The 20,707-nt window shown below is 36.2% G+C and overlaps 4 protein-coding genes across 8 annotated transcripts; 1 reads left to right on the top strand and 3 right to left on the bottom strand.

Annotated features, from left to right (window-relative positions):
* Window positions 1-731: 731 nt before the first annotated feature.
* Window positions 732-1,406, top strand: LOC102612411 (uncharacterized). Its single transcript, XM_006489000.4, has one exon. It carries the CDS (start codon window positions 833-835, stop codon window positions 1,193-1,195), a length of 363 nt encoding a protein of 120 aa, XP_006489063.1. The 5' UTR covers window positions 732-832; the 3' UTR covers window positions 1,196-1,406.
* A 1,725-nt stretch (window positions 1,407-3,131) lies between these two features.
* On the bottom strand, window positions 3,132-6,018 carry LOC102612711 (chaperone protein dnaJ 49). Of its 2 annotated transcripts, none has more exons than XM_006489002.4 (3): window positions 5,852-6,018; window positions 4,564-5,646; window positions 3,132-3,728 (listed from the first exon to the last, which is right to left on the bottom strand). In XM_006489002.4, the coding sequence occupies exon 2, from the start codon at window positions 5,627-5,629 to the stop codon at window positions 4,571-4,573; it is 1,059 nt and encodes a 352-aa protein (XP_006489065.1). In that variant the 5' UTR covers window positions 5,630-5,646; window positions 5,852-6,018; the 3' UTR covers window positions 3,132-3,728; window positions 4,564-4,570. The 2 variants fall into 2 exon arrangements, with proteins under 2 accessions (XP_006489065.1, XP_006489064.1); XM_006489001.4 differs by having other exon boundaries at window positions 4,564-5,676; window positions 5,852-6,015.
* Window positions 6,019-6,364: 346 nt separating this feature from the next.
* On the bottom strand, window positions 6,365-12,088 carry LOC102613703 (uncharacterized). The gene is made up of 9 exons (XM_006489005.4): window positions 10,262-12,088; window positions 9,050-9,760; window positions 8,332-8,823; window positions 8,101-8,192; window positions 7,884-7,971; window positions 7,665-7,779; window positions 7,446-7,572; window positions 7,189-7,363; window positions 6,365-7,097 (listed from the first exon to the last, which is right to left on the bottom strand). Exons 1-9 carry the CDS (start codon window positions 11,702-11,704, stop codon window positions 6,519-6,521), a joined length of 3,822 nt encoding a protein of 1,273 aa, XP_006489068.1. The 5' UTR covers window positions 11,705-12,088; the 3' UTR covers window positions 6,365-6,518.
* A 128-nt stretch (window positions 12,089-12,216) lies between these two features.
* LOC102613221 (uncharacterized) lies at window positions 12,217-19,904 on the bottom strand. Of its 4 annotated transcripts, none has more exons than XM_006489004.4 (7): window positions 19,741-19,904; window positions 19,491-19,586; window positions 18,377-18,528; window positions 13,891-13,940; window positions 13,746-13,771; window positions 13,388-13,640; window positions 12,217-12,867 (listed from the first exon to the last, which is right to left on the bottom strand). In XM_006489004.4, the coding sequence occupies exons 3-7, from the start codon at window positions 18,491-18,493 to the stop codon at window positions 12,597-12,599; spliced, it is 717 nt and encodes a 238-aa protein (XP_006489067.1). In that variant the 5' UTR covers window positions 18,494-18,528; window positions 19,491-19,586; window positions 19,741-19,904; the 3' UTR covers window positions 12,217-12,596. The 4 variants fall into 4 exon arrangements, with proteins under 4 accessions (XP_006489067.1, XP_006489066.1, XP_015389065.1 ...); XM_006489003.4 differs by having other exon boundaries at window positions 19,491-19,655; window positions 19,741-19,887; XM_015533579.3 differs by having other exon boundaries at window positions 19,732-19,862.
* Window positions 19,905-20,707: the final 803 nt, after the last annotated feature.

Raw genomic sequence — 20,707 nt, 5'->3', positions numbered from 1 at the left:
GTTGATTTAAAATTCAAAATTCGACAGGACACCTACTACACCAAGAGCCCCGTACATATAATATTAGGAAAGATCGACAGATTTTTTATATTAAAATTAATATATGTCACTTATTCCACATTGTTTTAGTAATATCTAAAAATCTATTGACATAAAAAAAAGGGAAAAGTGGGGCAAATTAATCATTTTCTAAATAATTTCTCTTAAAAATATAAAATATATTTATTAAAATAAAAATATGACAAAAATATCTTATTATTATTATTTTTTATTCACAACAAAATATATATTTTTATTTTTTATAATAAATATGAATAAAAATATATATTTACAAATAAAAGTAATATTATAAAATTACGTTATCGGAGTTATTTGACTATAATGAGAACAAAAAATTTGATAATCTCTCTAACATTATTAGTAGTCCAACGTCTCAAACCTTGCAGCAATAACAAAAATAAATAATGTTCAAATTTAAAAAATGTAATCCGTAATAAATTATGAAGAAAATGTGCACACTGTATGAACCAAAACCACACGAAACTTCATTTGAAAGACTCCCAAGTCCCAAAGCCAAGCCTTTCTAGTTTCTTCTTCTATGCATAAAATACGGACACCGAGTCACTTTTTATCCCAACAGCGGGTTAAAAGAAAAAGAGTAGCTAAAAAAAAGAAAAAAGAAAAGAAAATATAGTTTTATTTTCTTCTACAGCCGCGTCCCCCCTTCCCCTTCTTTTATTAACAAGCCAAGCTCACATTTTCACTCTCACTTTCTCCCAACAAAAACACACACACACGGCAAAAACACAAAACCTTTCACAAAGCAAAAGCAATGATAGAAGACAGACCACACGGCGGCCCGCCCCACGGGGTGTTACTGGCAGTGGTCGTCGGCATCGTGGTGCTGGTTCCGTTCATCATCGGCGACTCCGGCGAGGCCATAACTGAGTTCATAGCCGAGCTTTTGAGTCCGGTAGGGCTTCTCTTGCTCCCCATCATCTTGCTCCTCACGATCCAATTCCTCTCCTCCGATCGCGGCTCCTTCGTCAACAGCATTTTCTTCACCGGCGAGCCCGACACCATTCACAGGGTCAGCGGGTCCCCCGTCGGCGTCGCGCTGTTTCTCGTTTTGATCTTGTTCTTGCTCTACAACCGCGTTTCGATCTTCGGCGGCGATGACGACTCCGGTGATTAGTTTTGTTTTGTTCACTTGGATCTGTGGGTTTAAAATGTGGTTTTTATGTTTCTGTGTTCATTTTATGATGTATTTAGTTTTTGATACTACGTAGAAAGTTCATGGGGGGTTTTAAGGGAAGGGTTCCCTGTAATTTCACGTAAATACCCAGGTGTTGAATGTTATTTGTAGTATTGGGATATATTCACGTAATGGAGACTGAGTTTTCTGATATTGAATGACATAACTGCCCCTGATGAATCCCGACTTCTCAGTTGCTAAATGTTTGTCGTGCTAGTGCTAGGGGTATAATCGTCTTTTAGATGTGCAGCGGAGCCACCGTCGCTGACCGGCGTTTAAGTTTAACAATGGTGCGGCTCTCTTTTCCGGCTTCTTTTCTTTTTGTCGTTTATAGAGATTCTTTTTGTGCCATTTGTATTATAATTATTGTCTATTGTACCTCGATTTCTTTGCACTGGCACGTGGGCACGTGGAGCTCTGTTTCTTTTCATGTTTTAAACCATTATTTTGATGACGTGGTGGCAAATTTGCATGGTCAAAAGAAGACTAGAAGAGGGTTAGGGCAGCATCCAAGTCAAGTATTGAAAGTTCAAAATCAAAGTACTGGCATAGAGTCTAAAGTAACTGGCGTGTGTGGGTGAAAAAGCAGTAGCGCGGTTGAACCTGAACCGTAAAGTGGTATTATAGTCCTTCCGTGAAAAACTAGGGGCCCGTGACAAATTGGCCACAATCTGAAATGAATTTTTAAATTGTTGTCCCCATAGTATTTATGTAATCTCATAAATAATTTTTCAATCAAGATATCACCATATTAAAATTATAAATAAGTTAAAATTTTAAAAATAAAATTTTTTATATATATACCGCAATACAACATTTCATTGTAATGTATATTTTATTTTATAATATATTCAACTTTTTTATTTTTAAACTTATCCTAACTTAAATATAGTTAGGAATCATTGATTGAAAACTCATTTCTCATCATGTAATCGGCCATTGCATAGACAAACATCATAGGTTTTATAAAAATTAGAACTGACAAAATGAGTCATTAGGTTGTGTTCGTATTACATCAAATTTTATCTAACGCAAACACGATCCATTTAATAATTGTGTCCAAATACTGAATGCCAAACCCGACACAAAAAAATAATCCGATGATCCAACACACCTATTTAATAATAAGATAAACGTGTCATCTAACATGATACAACAAGTAGCTCGCTTAATACCTATTTAACACGATTTAGGTCAAACATTGCACACCCATTTTACACAAATTGCACTCATTTATATCTAAATAGTATTATGTATTGACATTATAAAATATACGTGTCTACCAAAATATAATACATTTATACTATGAAAGTTTAAATATATTTTGAATTTTACAAAATGAAACACTATATAAATATTCATCCTTTACCTATAAAAAAAAATCATGTCAAATATTTGAATTTTGATGACAAGATTCTACAAATTAATTTAGAATTAAAAACATAAGTATATTTAAATACAAATATCAATTAGCTTTAGTTAACTATTTAAAAATAATTTCATCAACCAAGCAAATAGGTCAAGAAATTAAATCTAACCGAAAGGAAAAAAAATCGTGTTGACCCAAGCCAAACTTATTTAATAAACGTGTTGACTTTGACCACCCAAATCTATTTATTCATGTCAAGTAAATAGATTGTGTCAAATTTTGCCAAGTTGAATGAAAATGAAAGACATCCTGAACTAAGAGAAAGGATTTTGTTTAGTTATAAGCAGTTTATACATAACCATCAGATAATTGTATCAAAAGTTAGTTTAAGTAAACTGCAAGCAAATTTAAGCTTACTTTAAGTAAACTGCATGCCTCATTACCTAATCAAGGTGCTACCGGCCACCCTGATTACGGTGAAAGATCTTAAAGAACAAGAATGTGCTATTGAGCGATCACAAAATTTCAATATTCATTGGAGGATAGTATCCTTCACCGGTTAACATCTTTGGATTATATAGTTTGCCAAGATACATAAAAGGAGCTTAATGAATCTAATGTACTAATAAGATCACAATACTGAGATATGACACAGAATCTCAATGAGAAGGAAACAAAGGCCCACAATAAAATCTAAAAGACTTCCATCAATCTAAATAAAATGTTGCAGTCTCATTATTTTTGCTAAACATTCTCAGCCTCGTCCTAGGCATAAAACAGAGAAGCTGTGAACAAAACTGCAGCACACTACCCTAATCATCATATTATCCAAATAGACATGTAATGGCATGAAATGGGTGTTTGAAAACCCTCATTACCACTTTGGCATATGTTGAAAACCAGTCAGCCATCAAGGGACCCCTTTGGCAGAGGAGTGTGTGGCTTTTGAGCCTTTTCGGGAATGAAAAGCAACTGATAGGCCTGGGTCACCTCTTTGGAACTCAACCCCACAACTTGTCTTATCTACCAACCATTTACCCTTGGATCCAGGCTCATCGTTCATATTTGGTCAATTAACATTTCCCAGATTCTAGTCTTATTACTCTGTTCAATCAAGAAACAGTAAGTGTTAATCCAAACAATAAGAGTAAATTTAAAAAATAAGTTTGTATTATCATGCCAACAAGAAAAGGACATACATAGACCCACGCAGTCCAAAGCCTGCTGAAAATAAGGCAGTACACCAAGGATTGACACAACACACAGCAGTAACCAAAATTTCACCATGTACCCAATAGTAACTATCTCTTTGAGAGCTATGACCTACCTACATTCTTCATCATATATCTGAGTTCAACTTTTCAAGAGATTGTTCATATAAGGCAAGGAGAAAATCAGCCATTCTACGCTAATTGATTTGTTAGTTCTCATTTGGGATCAAAAGCAACCTCATTGTAAGTTATAGATTTGCTATGACCGACATACATTCTTCATCATATAATTGAGTTCAAGTGACCATTCATAGCAAAGCCAAGAGAAAATCCCCATTCTACATTAACTGCTAGTTTATTTCTCATTTGGAATCTAAAGAACAACCTTATTACAAAAATAGCCTGGTTTTTCTGCCAAGAGAACAAATGCCAAAGTAAGGCAATTCAAAAGCTTGTTTTCCCTCTTGCCAATTGCCTTACAATATGGTGAGGGTGGCATCAGTCTCCAAATTTAGAGAACAGATAAACTAGTATCAACTAATAAAATTGGTTAGTTGCACCAAAAAAACTTTAAAACACGTATTTTGTATGAAACTAGAAGGAAAATCAGGTACTGCTTCGCATCTCCTTCCTACACCAACCGAACACCTACTATTTGGATTTATGGAGATATTCAGCATCATTGCACTGAGTTCACACAATAGAATTATATATGCAAAGGATCTTACCTTCATGCTAGTCCAGATTTTCTAGTTTATTACAATGAGGTGTTGGCAGATTCTTATTCCAACGACGCTTCTGGAGCTCTACATGGCAATACCGCCAAAGCAAATTTCTGTAATCCTTGATCACATTGTCCTCAATAACAGCACGAGCAGAACTACCATGAGGAAAGTTCTCATCAAATGATGATGGTGATTTGACATAAAATTCTATTCCATGCTTTTCAGTTGTCCTAGGAATCTGATAATTAAAATTCCGATGCAAAGAGTAGTCTGGCTCAGAATAGGGAAGGTAAGCAAGCAAGAATATCAACAAAAATGGCAATATCTGAAGAAGGAACACAAAATTAAGTCCAGCTCCATGAAACTCCTCCCTCTCTTGGCTTCTCATCCCTCTAGTTCTATAAACACGAGTTGTTCGAAACATATCTTGTTGACCAAAGAATGACCTGAATATCTCATCAGGATCTAATTCATCATCAAAAAAGTCATGCTGAGCTCTTCTCCTCCTTGGCCTAACGTTATGCCGCTGGTTATGCTCAAATTCATCAACCAAACCTACATGATCATAATGCCTTCTTGAATCACCATCACTCAAGCACTTAAATGCCTTGCACACTTTCTTAAACGCTTCCTCCGAACCTGGAGCCTTATTCTTATCTGGGTGAACTTTCAAAGAGAGTTTCCTATATGCCTTCCTAATCTCCTCAACCGAACAACTTCTCTCCACACCAAGAATCGCATAATAGTCCTTGTTCCTCTTAATCTGCCTAATCAACTCAACATGTTCTTCCGTATAACTCCTCTCCCCACTCAAACCCTCACCAAGTTTCTCCAAACCAGGCTTACTCCTTTGATCATCTAACCGCTTCTCGTCAGCAGAAGACACATTTGGCTCGGAGTCACCCACACCAAGCTTCTCACAAGCAGCCAAAACCTCATGAACAGACAAATTATCGTTCAGCCGTTGCGCAATTTTGATAAATTTCAACGCCCGTTGTCTTTTACCGGACGCAATCGCTTCTTCAGCGATACGAATGCATCTCAAAGCCTCATCTTTGTTACCATCCATAATTCACCCAGTGCTTGCTTCAAGACATTCCAATCAATTACTCAGTTCTATCAGAATTAAAGGTAAAGCAAAATTAATACTTCATATTTTTAAAATATTATGCGAATATATTAATAGAACGATAATACAATAAATCCAAGCATGTAATTTCGAGAATTTAGGTTAATGATAAATAGAATTAGCATGAGATTAAGACAATTCAATAACAGAAATGAGATTTACCTGATACAGATATCGAATCGAAGTGTCGTAACAGAGAGAGGATTCAGGAGAAGCGGAGCGCAAGGAGATGCGACGCGAATTATGTATTTGGTTGGTATGCCACGTCATCAGTGATTTTGGTCACGCTTCAAATAGGAGCATGCCACGTCAGAGTGCGAACCGGTTAAATCGTCTCTTCAGTATTGTTCTTGGATTTGACTAAATTATGCAAACATCATTTTCCAATAACTGGACTAATCCGAAAAAGGAAAAGTATACTAAAAAATATTTATTTTTCTACAATTGTTAGTTTCAGTAATTTACAGAAATCGTCAGCATAAGAGTTCATTGAAAGAAATAATTTTTTTTTCTTACTTTAATAGCTTAGGAGGATCATTTTGAATAATAATTCGAGGAAAAATGGTAGGCCAAGTTGATGCAAATCAATCACAGTTCAACGTATATATGATCCAAAATTGTTTATTAAAATTATTAATGAATCAGAGATGTGTCCTACTGTCTAATTAACAACAATTAGAGTTTTAAAACATTACATTTTTTGGTTTTTAAAATCCAGTAACTTAATACATTATACATGTGTCAGTGTTAGTATGTACACAACACGAGAGCATCTAGTTAGGCTTATGCCCAGATATGAAAATAAAAATAAAAAAAATTTACAAAGACATCAGTTGTCATCATCTGAATCAAAAGCCTTTCTACTTCTCAAAGATTCCAAGATATCTAAAGGCCGATCATTTCGAGCATGGCTTTCTCGAGCATGGCTTCCTCCTTGGGTAGTCTTGAGTTTAGGCACACTCATGGAACTGAGTGGTGGTGTGTTTGTGTGAGCTTCCTTGAGCACAGAGCGAGCAGTGGCTGCTGCAGCAGCTTGAGCTGCATGATCTGTCTTGGCTGATTCGTACTTCTGCATATCATAAATGAGTTCTTTTTGAAGCAGTTTATCAGCAACCAATATGTCATCAATCTCATTTTTGTAGTCTTTGAGGATAATTCTCAGGCATTCCATTAGTGAGCCTGTGAGGGGACTGTTCTTGCTCTCTAGTAGTCTTTTAAGTTCTATGAAGATGGGGATGGTGTTTTGGATTAGCCCTTTTCTTACTGCTTGTGTAATAGCTCTTCCTTTAGCAGCAGCTGCTGATGCTCCAGCTTCTCCAGCTTCTTCCTCTATTTCTGCAGTCGCAGATGCTGACCCTCGGGCGGGAGTAATCCGAATCTCTTTGCAGGCAAGAATTTGGAAAGCATCCTGCTTGGAAACAGGACATAAAACACTTACTTTCATTTTGTTACATAACATTTGCTTACTTGCAGTTTATGACTGTACAAGGGATTAGTACCTGTAGAACGGATTGCCCAGTAACATCTTCAATATTGAGCATGCCATCCGAGACTGAAGCAAGAATCTCTGCACATAACTTTGCAAATGTGGCTAAAAGGTGCTCTGGAGCCATTTGCTTCAGCAAAGAGACATAGATGTGCATTCTTTTAGACCTGGACCGTTCATCATTTCCCCTGAAAACAATGATACATGTATGGTAACGACTGAGCATCTCAGCAGCAGAGCTACCTAGTTGCTAAATATAATGACATCTACCTGATGGAAAACAATTGACGTTCAGTTCGTGAACCCTTGGAATCATTGTGACCGGCATGGGCATGGCAATCATTCAGGACAAAAATGGCTTCCACAAAACTGTTGTAAGCTAGAAGTGGAGCCTTGGCTGCAATCACGTTGTACACAATGATCAGAGCCCAGATAACATACATCAACAATCTCTATGACAGAGCGAATCTGATATGTCGAGAATATAACCTTTTAGGATGTTCCCAAATAGAAAATCAGCAAGTTGTCTTATCTTTTCTGATTCATCAACCAACGACAAAAGAAAACGAAGGAATAGCACCCCCCTCCATTTCACATAGTCCCTCTGAACATGAAAATTTTACAATAATTAGAAAAGTTTTCTGTATTCTTATTGATCTTCAAATGGAAATGTGAGAATAATAACCAAACGAAATAACAGAAATTTACCTGTAACAATCTTGAAAGCAGAATAAATGTCTGCCTTCTTACTAGTTCGCATGGATCACGGAGACACAGAGAGATCTTCGCCATGTAGCTGTCAACTTCAAGAATTACTAATCAGAATAGCACAGAGATTATTATACTCTTTCTAAAAAATTTAACCAATCCTCAATAGTTTAAATATCAGCACAGTTCTTTTCTATTAACTTTCGACAGGCCTCACCAATCAACCAGAGCAGTATAGCGAACACAAAAATCTGCCATCATTACTACAAGATTATTGCGAAGGGCTGCACAATCACTCTTTTCAAGCTCCTACAAGAACACGTGAATAGTAAGCATTTTAAATATAGTGTCGAATTTGTGGTTTAAGAAATTGAGTATCGTTTTTATGAGTTGTTTATGAGAGTCATCTAAGACTTGGATAAATGCAATGATAAGATGATGAAAAAACCTTCACAAACAGCGGAATATATCTCTTTGCGAGTTTGTCATCTGCCAGGCATAACTTCCCCATTGTCAACCATGCTTGAATATAAAATGAAGGAGCAATCTGTTTCAGAGAGACTGTAGGCCCTGGTAATTTATTCAATTTTGGATCAGAACTTCCCGAAGCTATGATTGTGTGTAATAGTGGAGTAATGGAGCTCAAATCAACAGTGGGACAAACAATAATCAAAGAGCCAATAGTATAAACTGCAGTGACTGCTTCTGACAATGATCTCGATAACGCCACTGCTTTCTTGCCCCTTCTGTTGCTTCTAGGTGGTGTAAAGAAACTATTACCATTATTGGCTTCTGAAATGTTTGAAATGTACTTTTCTAAAATTAGTGAAGCTTTCGAGAGAATCTGTTTTACCCATTTCAAAACAAGCATATCAGCTTCCTCAGGATTTGAAGCCTTTCGTTTGCATAATGTTCTAAGAGCTTTTACATGAGCGTTAACCTGCCATAAAAGATTCTTATGTGTAAATTGGTCAAATACACAAACTAAGCACAGGAGAAAACAATATATCCCATTACTTGGCTGGCCCTATGAAAGTAGCACTATGACCATCAAGCCATGCTAGTGGCAATATAGTATATAACTCAATACTAGAGCTAATAGATAATAAAACTAGAGAAGCAAAGCTGCTTCTATCACCCGGTCAAAGTACCAAAATGGTTTATACCTCTGTTGGATGCATGTTGAATCCTTCAATCTGCTTAAGCAAGTTATGAGCTAAATCAGCAGCAGGTTCAGGGGGCAGCTCCACAGAAACATTGGAGATTGTTTGAAGGAGATAAACACGATCGCCAGCCCATGAAACAGAATTGGATACTATCCCCTCTGTATCTTCATGGTCATATCTTGGGGCAAGTGGGCTTTTAAAGTCACCTTGTGATCCATACTTGTCAAGTAGCTGCCAATGGTGATGAAGGAATTCCCAGTCCACTGCTTTTGGAAGATATGCTGACACCTCTGATAGAAGGAGCCAAGCACCAGGTGGTGCTGTCCACCTATTGATTGACACGTGATGGCTCAACCAGATAGCTTCAGATGATCTTATAATATTCTGAAGTGCAAGTGCAATATTGGGCTTCAGTCTTTTCTTCTTCCCCAGGCTGGTGCAGATTTTCTTCACCCAAGGCGACACCTCTCCATTACAGATCTCTTTTAAAAGAGGCAAAACCCCTTCAGGGACTTCTAAACTTTTCCCTTTCACATTCAAGTTGTATTGAATGGATCCAGCAGCTGCAGATCTTGATATCCGGTCCAATACCAGCTCAAGGAACAGGTTCTCACATTCTTCTTGAATGCTAGACTCATTGTCAGTTATTAAACGGGGAATGGAATGAAGCCACTCAACCGTAAGACTTTCATCAGAAAATGTTCTGAATGCCTACAAAGTCAATAAGGATCTAGAATGAGATTTAGAGATATATATTAGAAGACATGAGAAAGAAAAGAGAAACCTTTTAGCTGGATAAGAAAACCATGGAAACTCATCGAGAAGAGCTGTTTCAGCGGATCTTAAATAATACTAATCATGCCGTTTTCAAAAATAAAATATTACTATTAACCAACAAACAAAACCACTTGTTTCAGAAAAAAAAAATATTAGTAATCTACCTGTTTAAAGAAAGGGTTAAATGATTGAAAAACAAGACGTGGAAAAGATGAGGGAAACTCCCAAAATAATAATAATAATAACAATAATAACAACTTGAAAAAGCCAGAGCTAAGAATTGCAAGTAGTTGTAGATAATCATGATCTACTCAGCTTTTACAAGGCATCAGAAGCCAATACCATCTCATATATACACCTTTCTATTGGACAACTAAGCAAAATTACTTAAATGAGGAAACTTTAAATTTACATAAAGCTAAACAAAAGACTAACCTCTGAAAGAGCAGAAATTGCTGCTTTCCTAATGCTAACAAGTGGATCAGAACAAGACATGCCAATTGTCTTGAGCAAAATCCCATCAACAGAGCCATCAAAAAGACCTATCAACTTGCTAACTAGAAGAAGTGCTGCCTTTTTAACAATTGCCTTCTCATCCATACATCTTTTCTTTAAAAGGTCATTCATTTGACCGTCTCCAAACTTCAGTAGTTTCTTCAAAATCACCCTATTCCTATCATCACTTGACAAAAACCCCACCAACTGCGCCAAATTTGACAAAGCTCGAGCTCGAATTACAGCACTAGAATCTGAGCAACGCTCAATTAAAGCCTCCAAACAACTCAAACCCCAGGAGTGACTATCTTCACAGTCCAGCTCCACTCCCAATGGATCTCTCATCGACGTCATTAGCATTAATATCAGATCAACTGCAACTAGCCTAAGATTAGCCTTACCTTTAGCCAGCTTAACAGTATATTCAACAAACCCCATTTGATCCTCAAGCTCCATTGCTTTAACAATCTCCATAATTGCCTCCACAGCTAATCCCCTCAGCTCAGCCTTCTCCGGGGCCTTGTTCACCAAGTACTTCGGCAAATTCACAACTGCCTTCCTGACCCCGTCGCTCTCTTTAGACACACCCATCACTCCATTCATAAAAAATCCTAATGCAAAACTCCTCGCTTGACATTTGCCCATCAAAATCAATGGCACTAACGACTTCAAAACCTCTGCAGCTGTACTCATCACATCACCATGCTCCCCCCTCAACAACTTAATCAAAATCCCTGAACACAAAACATTTAATTTCTCATAACCTCCCAATTCAAGCAATGAAACCGGAATCTCAACAACAGTCTGTATCAAAGACTTCAAACAATCCGGAAACCTATTCAAATAAACCAACTCCACAACAAATTCCAACTTCTCAACAACCAAACACAAACTCCTAGCATCAAATCCACCCTCGCTCTCATCCTCGTTAAATTCATTCGCCCGCTGAACCCGCCTGCCACCACCTTTTCTTTTGTGGTTAACACTAGGGTGGGACCCGCTATCAGACACGTGCTTAAAACTCTTGAGGGAGCTGCGAATGGAGCGGAGAAGGGAGAGGAACGCCATGGGAGTGAACAGAGTGAAGACAGGGGAGTTCGGGGAGAGAAGCAATGAAAGGTAAATTTTGGAGGCCAAGAGGGAGAGATTGTTGGGGCCCACATCCATGGCGCAGGAAATTGAAGGAATGAGAGAGGATAAAGAGAGTTTTTTGGAGGAGAGTTGATCGGTGAATCGGTAAAGGGTGTCTGGGTCATTTGATTGTAAGAGGGATTCGAGTTCGAGGAGAGTGGAATGAGAAATGGGTGTCGTCTGATTTTGACTTAGGGTTTCTTCGAAATCAGTGATGATTCTTGCTATGATTGCTTCTTCTTCTTCTGCCATTGTTGTGGGTGTTGTTTGGATTTGGCAAACTGGTTGGGAGACTGGGGATTCTGCTATTAACAAAATGTTTCGAATTTTGGGTTTTCCCGCCTAAACGGTGGATTTTGACTATCTGAAGACCAAAAACGCCGCCGTACTTAAAAAGTGACTTGGGGTCAAGGGACAGGCGTATTCCCCGACCCCAAGTATCGAAAATTTGACAAATTGAACCCAATATTTCAGGACTATCCAACTAGACCCCTCCACTACTATCCTTTTACATTCGGTCCACCCTGAAAGTTGACACCATCGGAACTTTTAGATCTCCTCGAGGAGATTGGTAGTCTAGCAAGTAGCTACCGAGCAAGCAACAGGGGATTACTAACAGAAATTACTGATGGAGGTTCTCTTGGGTATTTTAGAAAACCACACTGGCAGCTGCTGCCACAGTGTCTATTCACGACCTGTAAAATAAAGAAAATGATCAAAGAACTGAATCTCCCCAAGTAGTATGAGATCCACACACAAATCTATGTGTCAAATTCAACTATTTCATCCGAGAATCCAGCTATTGCTAGCCAGGCAGCAGATTTTCCAGAAAAATAAAAATTAAACACACCCTCAAGCAAAGATCAAATTTATCTAATAAGTTTAGAGAGCTTGTGCATAAACCAAATTAATCACAAAGTCATAAATGCAACTGATAAATGGTCCCAGTTTGCCAGAGCCAAAAACAAACTCCAGGCCCTCATTATATCAAGCAAAATAGCAATGTTTTTGCAGCTGCTGTTCAATTATTCAAGCACCTCAGCCTGCGGGTTCAATTATTGAAGGATATAGTTTGGTTTCATGGAATATTAAAAACATGCTTATACTGCATGATTTTCAGCCAGCTGCATGATATGCCAGGCACCTAATTATGAGGAGCCCAAAGAGGACCCACGTCATCTGGGAAAATTTGGAAAGGTGCAATTTCTTCCTCATAATGGCAATGGACCAGATTTGCTGCCTCTGGCTCCTGGTTGTTCTGAATGGAAAAACTCAAGAAAGAATCACCATGAACTGCTGCTGCATGGTAATTATGAATGGTTGAAGTCGAGGCAGGCACATGGTGAACAACCTGAAGTGGTGGTGATGGTACGTGCTCTGCTGGAAGCCAGCCCAACAAGCCATTAGATCTCCTCCTGCCAGATGAAAAGTTACCACGACTCTAGGTGATTGAATTACTTGGGCAATAAATTGCATGCATCAATAAATCATTATAATTGATTATTTATGCTATTACTGGAAAACCAAGTGAAGAATCAGCAGAACTACAACACCAAGATTAAATAGATAAGGTGTATGCAAGGATGCAATAAGACATGAAAAGAAACATTGAAGGAAAGGCATACTGCAGATTTTTACAAATGGAGGAATTTTTCATTTTTATATGGACCTCCATAGAGATTATCAGAAGATTGAATACCTTATAGTCTAATACTAGTTAAGGATAAGGGCATTAAAAACCAATGTCAAGCATGATCAAAGCAGTTAAACTTCCATTATTTTACATTTTCGGTTAACATAAAAATCAGGGAATAACAGTCTGAATGTCTGATATAAAAATGGAATTAAATATCACCATCAGGAACTTGGTGGATCAGTTTAATGGCAATTTCCAAATTTTACTTGCAAGGTTGTACAGAATCTAGTGAAACTTACCTGGGTTGAAGAATAGCCCTATGACCAACGGACACAAAATTTCGCAGACCACCAGCACCATACTGGGCAGCTCTCTGAGCAGCTGATGCAACAAAAGGCTGGTTGGCACCAATAAAATTGCCACACATTGGAGTGAAAACAGCTCGATGGATTGGTTCGTGACCATGAAAGATAACTCGAGAAGTAGAAATCTCACTGATCATGGGTGGACCATACAGGTGATGATTGGCAGTAAAAATGGGACAATCACGATCTGCATCGACAGAAAGTAAATGTTTATTACAGTGTCATAACAAGTGAACCATCCAATTTCATGATCACCAGCATAGCGGAAAAGAAAAAGATCCCAACAACTTACGGCCCAGTAATGGAAACTCTGTTACCCTGCAAGATTCCCAAAAAAGAAAAAAAAAACACAATTGAGACAGAGGAGCCATAACAAACATGGTATGAGGGTCCAGGATCGGGGCATCAGTGATTCATAGATGACATAATATGCTTACCGTTGAAAATCAGGACCCCAGTTATTATTTCCAACACATTGCTGAGGTATCTGTAAACAAAATCACACCATGAGAAACAAAAAGCAAACACCAATTATCAGTCAAAGGCACAAACAATGACACATATACCTCTTCATTCACGCACACAAAGAATTAGATATATATCAAGAAAGAGAAAGGGGGAAAGAGATATCTTATATGTTATTAAAAACAGCAGTATATCTTGGGAGAAAGTCTTGCAAATAAATATAGTAGATCTGTGAAAGTGACATACAGTAGTATAGTAGCACTTTGATACCTATAGCAGAATGAGGAAATATATAAAGCCACAATAATCACATAATAAATGTTTTATTTTTATTTTTTTGGGTAAATTTTGACATCAAGAGAATAACCTCATGATCAAGAGGGATAAAGTCTGATCACCAGAGACAACCCTAAATAATTACGTAGCAAGATGGAGATAGGAGGCCCTAAATGATCACTCAGTAATAAAATGAGGTAAGGGTATGGATATGATCAAGAGGTTTGGCTAGAATCAGTTATCTCTTAATGAAGGTATAGTGTTCAGATCAGGTGCAACTGAGCTGAAGGGGGGACGGTCTGAAAGTGATCTACTAAAGACAAGTCACTTTCTAATCAATGCTCAGAGTTTCTTGCTCAAATAAAACCTCACAAAATCTCGATGAGTAATGTTTCATGGTGATCTCCTACAGTAGCTTTTATGAAGAAAATAATAATGATAACGCTCAATTATAGTTAGAGAATCAGGAAGAGTATTTATTAGTACAAAGAAATTGGACTAATATGCATCAAAAAGATAATCTATCAAGCCTTACAAAACATGATCAAATGATACTTCTTCTTTTTCTAGCTAAACCAAAAAGGTAAATATACAAAGTTAATCATAATGATACAAATAATCCTAACATACTTAATCAATATCATTGATCGATAACAATGATTAATCCAACAATGTATCTAAGATAAATCTTTCACCAATGTTAAGAAAAATGCACGACCAAGAAAAAGTGAAAAAGTAAAAAAGAATGTTTTTGTTAAATTCAAGTATGATTGTGTTTAGTTGCGAATAAGAATTCACTAAGATGAGTTGAACCTAGAGACATTTAAGGAATGTCGAAGGAACCCCATACATGCATTTTATGACTAGATTAAAGTAATTTTTTCCCATATGCATGGACATTCATTTTGACGTCGAAGGCTCTAGTAGTCAAGCTTTCTCTAAGAAGCTTTTCCAAGAAATCATATTGCTTAAAACTTGGTTTTATGTCATAATTATAATCGTAACAACCAAGATTGCTCTTGTGAGCATCATCGGCCACTATATGGCACATACTTGAGTATCTGACAAGACCATCTAGCACCTCGTGAATGAAGTTTAAGCATTGGATTGACAATGCAGTGCCATGGTATGGTTTCGTTCACCATAATGCAGGAAATATCACTCACTATATTTGTGTTATTTTATCAATACAAATAAATACAAGCTAAAGACAAAAAGTAGAGTATGTGAAGCCCAGGATTTAACGTTATAAGAAATCTTTCCACATTACTAATGGAAGCTCTTATCATTTATGAGATTTCTTTCATAAACACATATGAAATGAAAGAGAAGTCAAAGTGAGCAGAAGTTACGAGGCATAGGTGTAAAAAGATACAGTAAGCCTGCTCCATTTCGACAAAAGACCTTTAACTAAGTTCCAAAACTTTGGGCCTACTATCAAACTAAGGCTCTTTGGAGTCGAGGCACAATGATTGAAGAAATCTCTTCAACATTATGATGAAAGCTCATATTAAGTAAAAGATTTATTCTTGTTCAACAATAATGATCTTTGGGCTTCACATTAACTGAAGCTAGTTACTTGGTGATCTACGTTTCTGCCAAAATGAGTAGAAGCGGCCGTATTTATGGTATTCATTGAAGAGCATGCCAAATGAATCAACAACTATGTTCCATAGCTTTGAGTATGCTAATAAACTAGGGTATCCGAAAGTCCAAGCTTAATGGTGGAAGAAATCTCTTCAACACTACCCATAGAAGAGTACAAGATTCAATACAAAAAAATAAAATAAAATAAAATTTGTTGACACTTCACAATTCAATAGACCAAAAGTGCTATCTATGTTTCCTCAAAATAGGTAAGAACGGTCGTGCTTGAAGTAATTTCTTAAATTATGATGCCTATTTAAAAGCTTGCCAAATGAATCAGATCTCACGTTCCGTGGTTCTCTGTCTGCTTTGTCTACTGATAATCTAGGGTAAGTGAAATCAATGCTTAATCATGGCAAAATCTCTTGAATAATCTTAATAATGGAAGCTCATGTTAAGAACGAGATTCTCGTTCATCATATTAAGTATGTGGTTCTCCCTTCGATAATACTAACTAAATTTCCATCCTTCACAATTCAATAAAACAAAGGTGATTGCATCACTTGTTGATTTGTGTTTCCTCAATATGGGTAAGAACATTTGAAGTAATTTCTTAAATTATTGTATCTATTTAACAGATTGCGAAATGAATCCGAGTCCAAGTTCCATAGCTTTGAATTTGCTAATAAAAGTAGGGCCACATGAAAGTTAAGACTTAATGATAGAAGAATTCTCTTGAATATTAATGTGGAATAAATAAAATAGAAATATTAAATATAGGAAAAGTCGAGTGATTTCATGAATAAGTGCTTGGCCTTTCCTTTACTTCAAGTTGAGATATGGTATAAGGGTTGGGTTGACTCAATGATAGTCACTTGAAAGAAAAAGAAAGATGAAACGCAGAGCGAGGACAACCTTTGATTCTCTAATTCAACCAGCTCTATGCCTTTTGGCCTACGGATGAAAAGGTATTTCTGACACACTATCACACTTCTGCTTGGTTAGGAAAGGTTTTTTGCAGTGGGCTACCCTACTATTGATAAGAAGTGGCTGACTCAAAACCTCATTTCCTTTCTCTCTTTCAACTTGATTAATCTCTTTCAAACCTATCTTGAGAAAGCCAATCCAAGGCTTAAAGGGGGGGAATTGACAACAACAAGCAACTACCTATTCTCTGTCTATTCAATCCACTTGAACGTGTGGCCCACACCATGGGAATCATTTCGTTAATTGGACTTGCCAAATAAATCAACACCTTAACATCGCTTCAGGATATAATCAGCTTGACTTGTCATCAATTTTGCATAGTTTAAAATAATCATCAAATCCAATTAATACTATCCAAACTCTAGCATTGACAACTAAGCTCTTCAACTATAGAAGAGTAATGTCCTTATAATGAACTTTAGTCAATAAGGCAAGGAGCAAGTAAAAAACACCTACCATATTATCATTGTGCAAACACATGTTATTTGATTCTCCCAATATCATGATATAACCTTGCGAACAACTTACAGTCTATGAAATTGATTTACAACTTAAAAGATCCAATTGTTAATTCATCATGCTTCCACTGATAATCTTACCTCTATAACTTGATTTTACTAATAATCCTACATAATATCTAAAGCTATTCTTTATAGTTGCCATGTTCCCAAACATGCATCCTCCATAATATCAAAAGCTATTCTTTATAGCTGCCATGTTCCCAAACAGGCATCACATAATGCATGAGATGGATTGAGTAACAGAATCACCAAGCCAAGCAAAGGGCATACCAGCACATGTTAGTTAGGCGAAGAGTAAGCTTGGGTTTATGAACCTTGAAGAACTCAACTAGATTTATGGTCACATCGCATAATCTTTTCCAACACAATGTAGTACCCAACATGTAAAACATACATGTATAAGATATATTATGCCATGAAGTGTAACACCGGGTATACTGACAGTTTGTGTATCAAGTAAAAAATAGTATCTTTAGACTGGAATGACATTGACAAGGAAAACTTCAAACATTTTCCCTTCACATGTTTTATCTGTTGAATAAAGCGCACCGCTCCTAGGTTTGGTCATTTTTTAGTTCAGCCATCAATTTGTTTCTACATAAAAACATCAATATACTTGTAAATCAATGAGATTTGCTCATCCCAACCCCTGATCTAACCATTCAAGCAGAAAATAGGGACTATATAAATTCTAAAATCATCGAAAACTATTATTAAATAGATAATCCATAGTGTCTCACCCTATCAGTGACCACAATAAAACATAACTTTCTTTCGTTAAAGAAAGATGAAAAATTCAAGATGTACCAACTGGCATATCCTCAATCAGTTAAAGAAATTAAATTGATATTGTAAATTATTACATCCACGAAGGAAATGTCAAGCAGAAATCCAAAATAATATTTATGGATCAAAACAAGTTTTGCATGCAAATACTGCTCAACATGTTCTAACTGAATTATTGCTTCCATTAGATGAAGGCCAACACAGGAAAATACTATATTGCAGATGCAATTTAAAATTTACAGGAAACAAAAATATACTGATAAAAAATTATATATGGAAATCCATAAAACTCTTGGTTTACCATATCTGGCAAGTTATCATCAGGCCACTCATCCTCATCAGTGATCTCATCATTGTCATTGATCTCAAAACGCATCCACACACCATTTTCAACTTCTCGACAATTAGGGCATTGCATGATTCCCGTTACATTAAATGCAGAACCAATGCAATCTGAAAATCAAAAAACATAACCTTAGAAGGAACAAAAAATTCTACATGCTAGCTAGAGTAATTGATACAGGTGGAAGCAGCACAATTACCTTCAAACTGTATCATGCTTTTAAAAAAATTTAAAGCATACAACTGGGTTAGAGCCAAAACATAAAGGTAAGCAAAGCACACTCAAGAACCAATTGGCAGCAAAGAGATATAGTTTCATCATAATTTAGTTCCAGTTTTAAAAGCAGTCAATTCATATATGCCTTAAATACACAAAACAGCAAACTTAAACAGCCCAAAATAGTCAAAATTTCAACGTGTTCATAGATCAAGAACCCCTTTGAAGTTTGAACAAACAAGTTTTGCACTCAAATATCACCACAATCACAATTCACAAATAGATTTAGAAAGACAAAAATAAAAATAAAAGAACGACACCAACAATGGCACAGCTTCTGTATCCAAACAAATTAAAACAAAAACTTTTTAATAAAAACAAATAATCATAATCTAATTCATAGATTATTGCTAAATGATGGACTGCTATGAATTGACCAAGGTTTAATTCATAGCTATTCAAAAGTCAAAATAACAGACAATCACCAAATACCAATATTGTTAAAAATTAAAATTTCTTACACTGTTTCACACCTAAAAACATGTAAACAAACATCAAACACCCAAACAACATCTACATGTAAGAAACTTTCTCATCACATTTTGACATATCACAACGCTGCAGGTGTACATCATAGTTCAAAAATTCACATTTTTAGTTTACAGCTATATGAAAAGTACGCATGAAATTGTCTATTCTACATGCCTGCAAACACCGTCATGGACTCGAAACATCCAACTAAAAATTTGAAACACGTAGAGAAAAACTTTAACACGAAATTTAAAATTTGGAAATTAATATCACAATATGCAGCATAATAATAATAAATTAATTCTCTCGTCAACTTTTTGCTTACCCAGATGAAACAAGTGAGAGCACTGGAGCCTGACGATGGAGCGGCCACAGGTCTCAGATGCCTCCTCCCAGCAAATGGAGCAAAGGGTAGCTGCAGCTGCTTCGTCAACCATAACAATAAATCAAAAACAAACACTCTTGCTTTTCTTTCACTCTTGAACTGAAACTGGACGGTTATGAAGTGAAAAAAGACGGTTATGAAGTGAAAAAAGAACAAAAAATGGAAAAAAGAATAAGATTACATGGTGGACCTGAATCTTAATTTTCGCAGAAAAGAACAAAATATTGCGCATGTCACTCTGCGTTGGCACCTGTTCTTCCATAACTGGAGTTTTCCTAAATTTGATAGTCGGAAACTCCGCTCATGCTTATTTCAATTTTTTTCGACTTTCTATGCTCGAGTTCATGTTATTGAGAATTATGGCCCAATATAAAATAAACACGTGGACCTCTTTTTTGTATTGATTGGGACATTCTTGAACGAGTTCTGTGTGAAGGGTTGTGTGAGAATGCAATTTCACTTCGATTAACCGGATAATAGCTTGAAAGTCCCTGTTTTGACAAAAATTGTCGAGAGTGCACATACCGTTTTATTATATGTCAAATAGGTCTAAAAACCCGATAAATCCTTTTGAGTGACCGAATTACCCTTTATATTATTAATAATACTAAACTTCATGAGTGGAATCACCACATTAAAATATACCTTTTGCTTGAATTGAATCAAGTCAGGAGAAATTGAAGAGTGATGTTAGTTTGACTCAATTTTCTAAACTTATTGATTTTGATTTAAATCTTCAAAATTTATGTGTGTGTAAACTAAAAAATTAAACCAAACCAAAGGTTATTTGCTTACCCAATCCCATGCAATCATTCGTCTCAAATGAGATAATATTCATTATTATATATATTTATGAACTAATTTGTAACTTTATTAATTATGAAGTTGAATATTTAGTATGAAGGTCATTTTAGAACTTGAGTTGAAAATAATAAAATATTATTTAGATAGTGCAATATTATTCATATATATATATATATATATAAACTACACCCACAAGGTTTAACTACACCCGAAGGTTTAGGGAAATAGTCAAAAAGACTTCCAAATTTTTATTAAGGGACACCAAAACTCTTTTTTTTCCATAATATCCTTAAGCTCACTCTATAAATCTCGAAAAAAATAACACTAAAATTTTATAATAAATGAAAATATGG

The sequence above is a fragment of the Citrus sinensis genome, chromosome 1 (genome assembly GCF_022201045.2).
Source record: "Citrus sinensis cultivar Valencia sweet orange chromosome 1, DVS_A1.0, whole genome shotgun sequence".
NCBI classification, from domain to species: Eukaryota; Viridiplantae; Streptophyta; class Magnoliopsida; order Sapindales; family Rutaceae; genus Citrus; species Citrus sinensis.
This window is presented reverse-complemented; position numbering and strand designations above follow the sequence as displayed.

Bases quoted from the DNA above. Each gene is read 5' to 3' on its own strand.
- LOC102612411 (XM_006489000.4), top strand. From the start codon at position 833: ATGATAGAAGACAGACCACACGGCGGCCCGCCCCACGGGGTGTTACTG.
- LOC102612711 (XM_006489002.4), bottom strand. From the start codon at position 5,629: ATGGATGGTAACAAAGATGAGGCTTTGAGATGCATTCGTATCGCTGAA.
- LOC102613703 (XM_006489005.4), bottom strand. From the start codon at position 11,704: ATGGCAGAAGAAGAAGAAGCAATCATAGCAAGAATCATCACTGATTTC. The intron at 7,573-7,664 runs GTTATATTCTCG...ACGTGATTGCAG, and splicing joins ATTTGGGAACATCCTAAAAG to CCAAGGCTCCACTTCTAGCT. The intron at 7,364-7,445 runs GTAGATGTCATT...CATTGTTTTCAG, and splicing joins CGTCAATTGTTTTCCATCAG to GGGAAATGATGAACGGTCCA.
- LOC102613221 (XM_006489003.4), bottom strand. From the start codon at position 19,602: ATGGTTGACGAAGCAGCTGCAGCTACCCTTTGCTCCATTTGCTGGGAG. The intron at 13,941-18,376 runs GTAAACCAAGAG...TTTTGTTTACAG, and splicing joins ATGATAACTTGCCAGATATG to ATACCTCAGCAATGTGTTGG. The intron at 13,772-13,890 runs GTAAGCATATTA...GGAATCTTGCAG, and splicing joins TGGGGTCCTGATTTTCAACG to GGTAACAGAGTTTCCATTAC.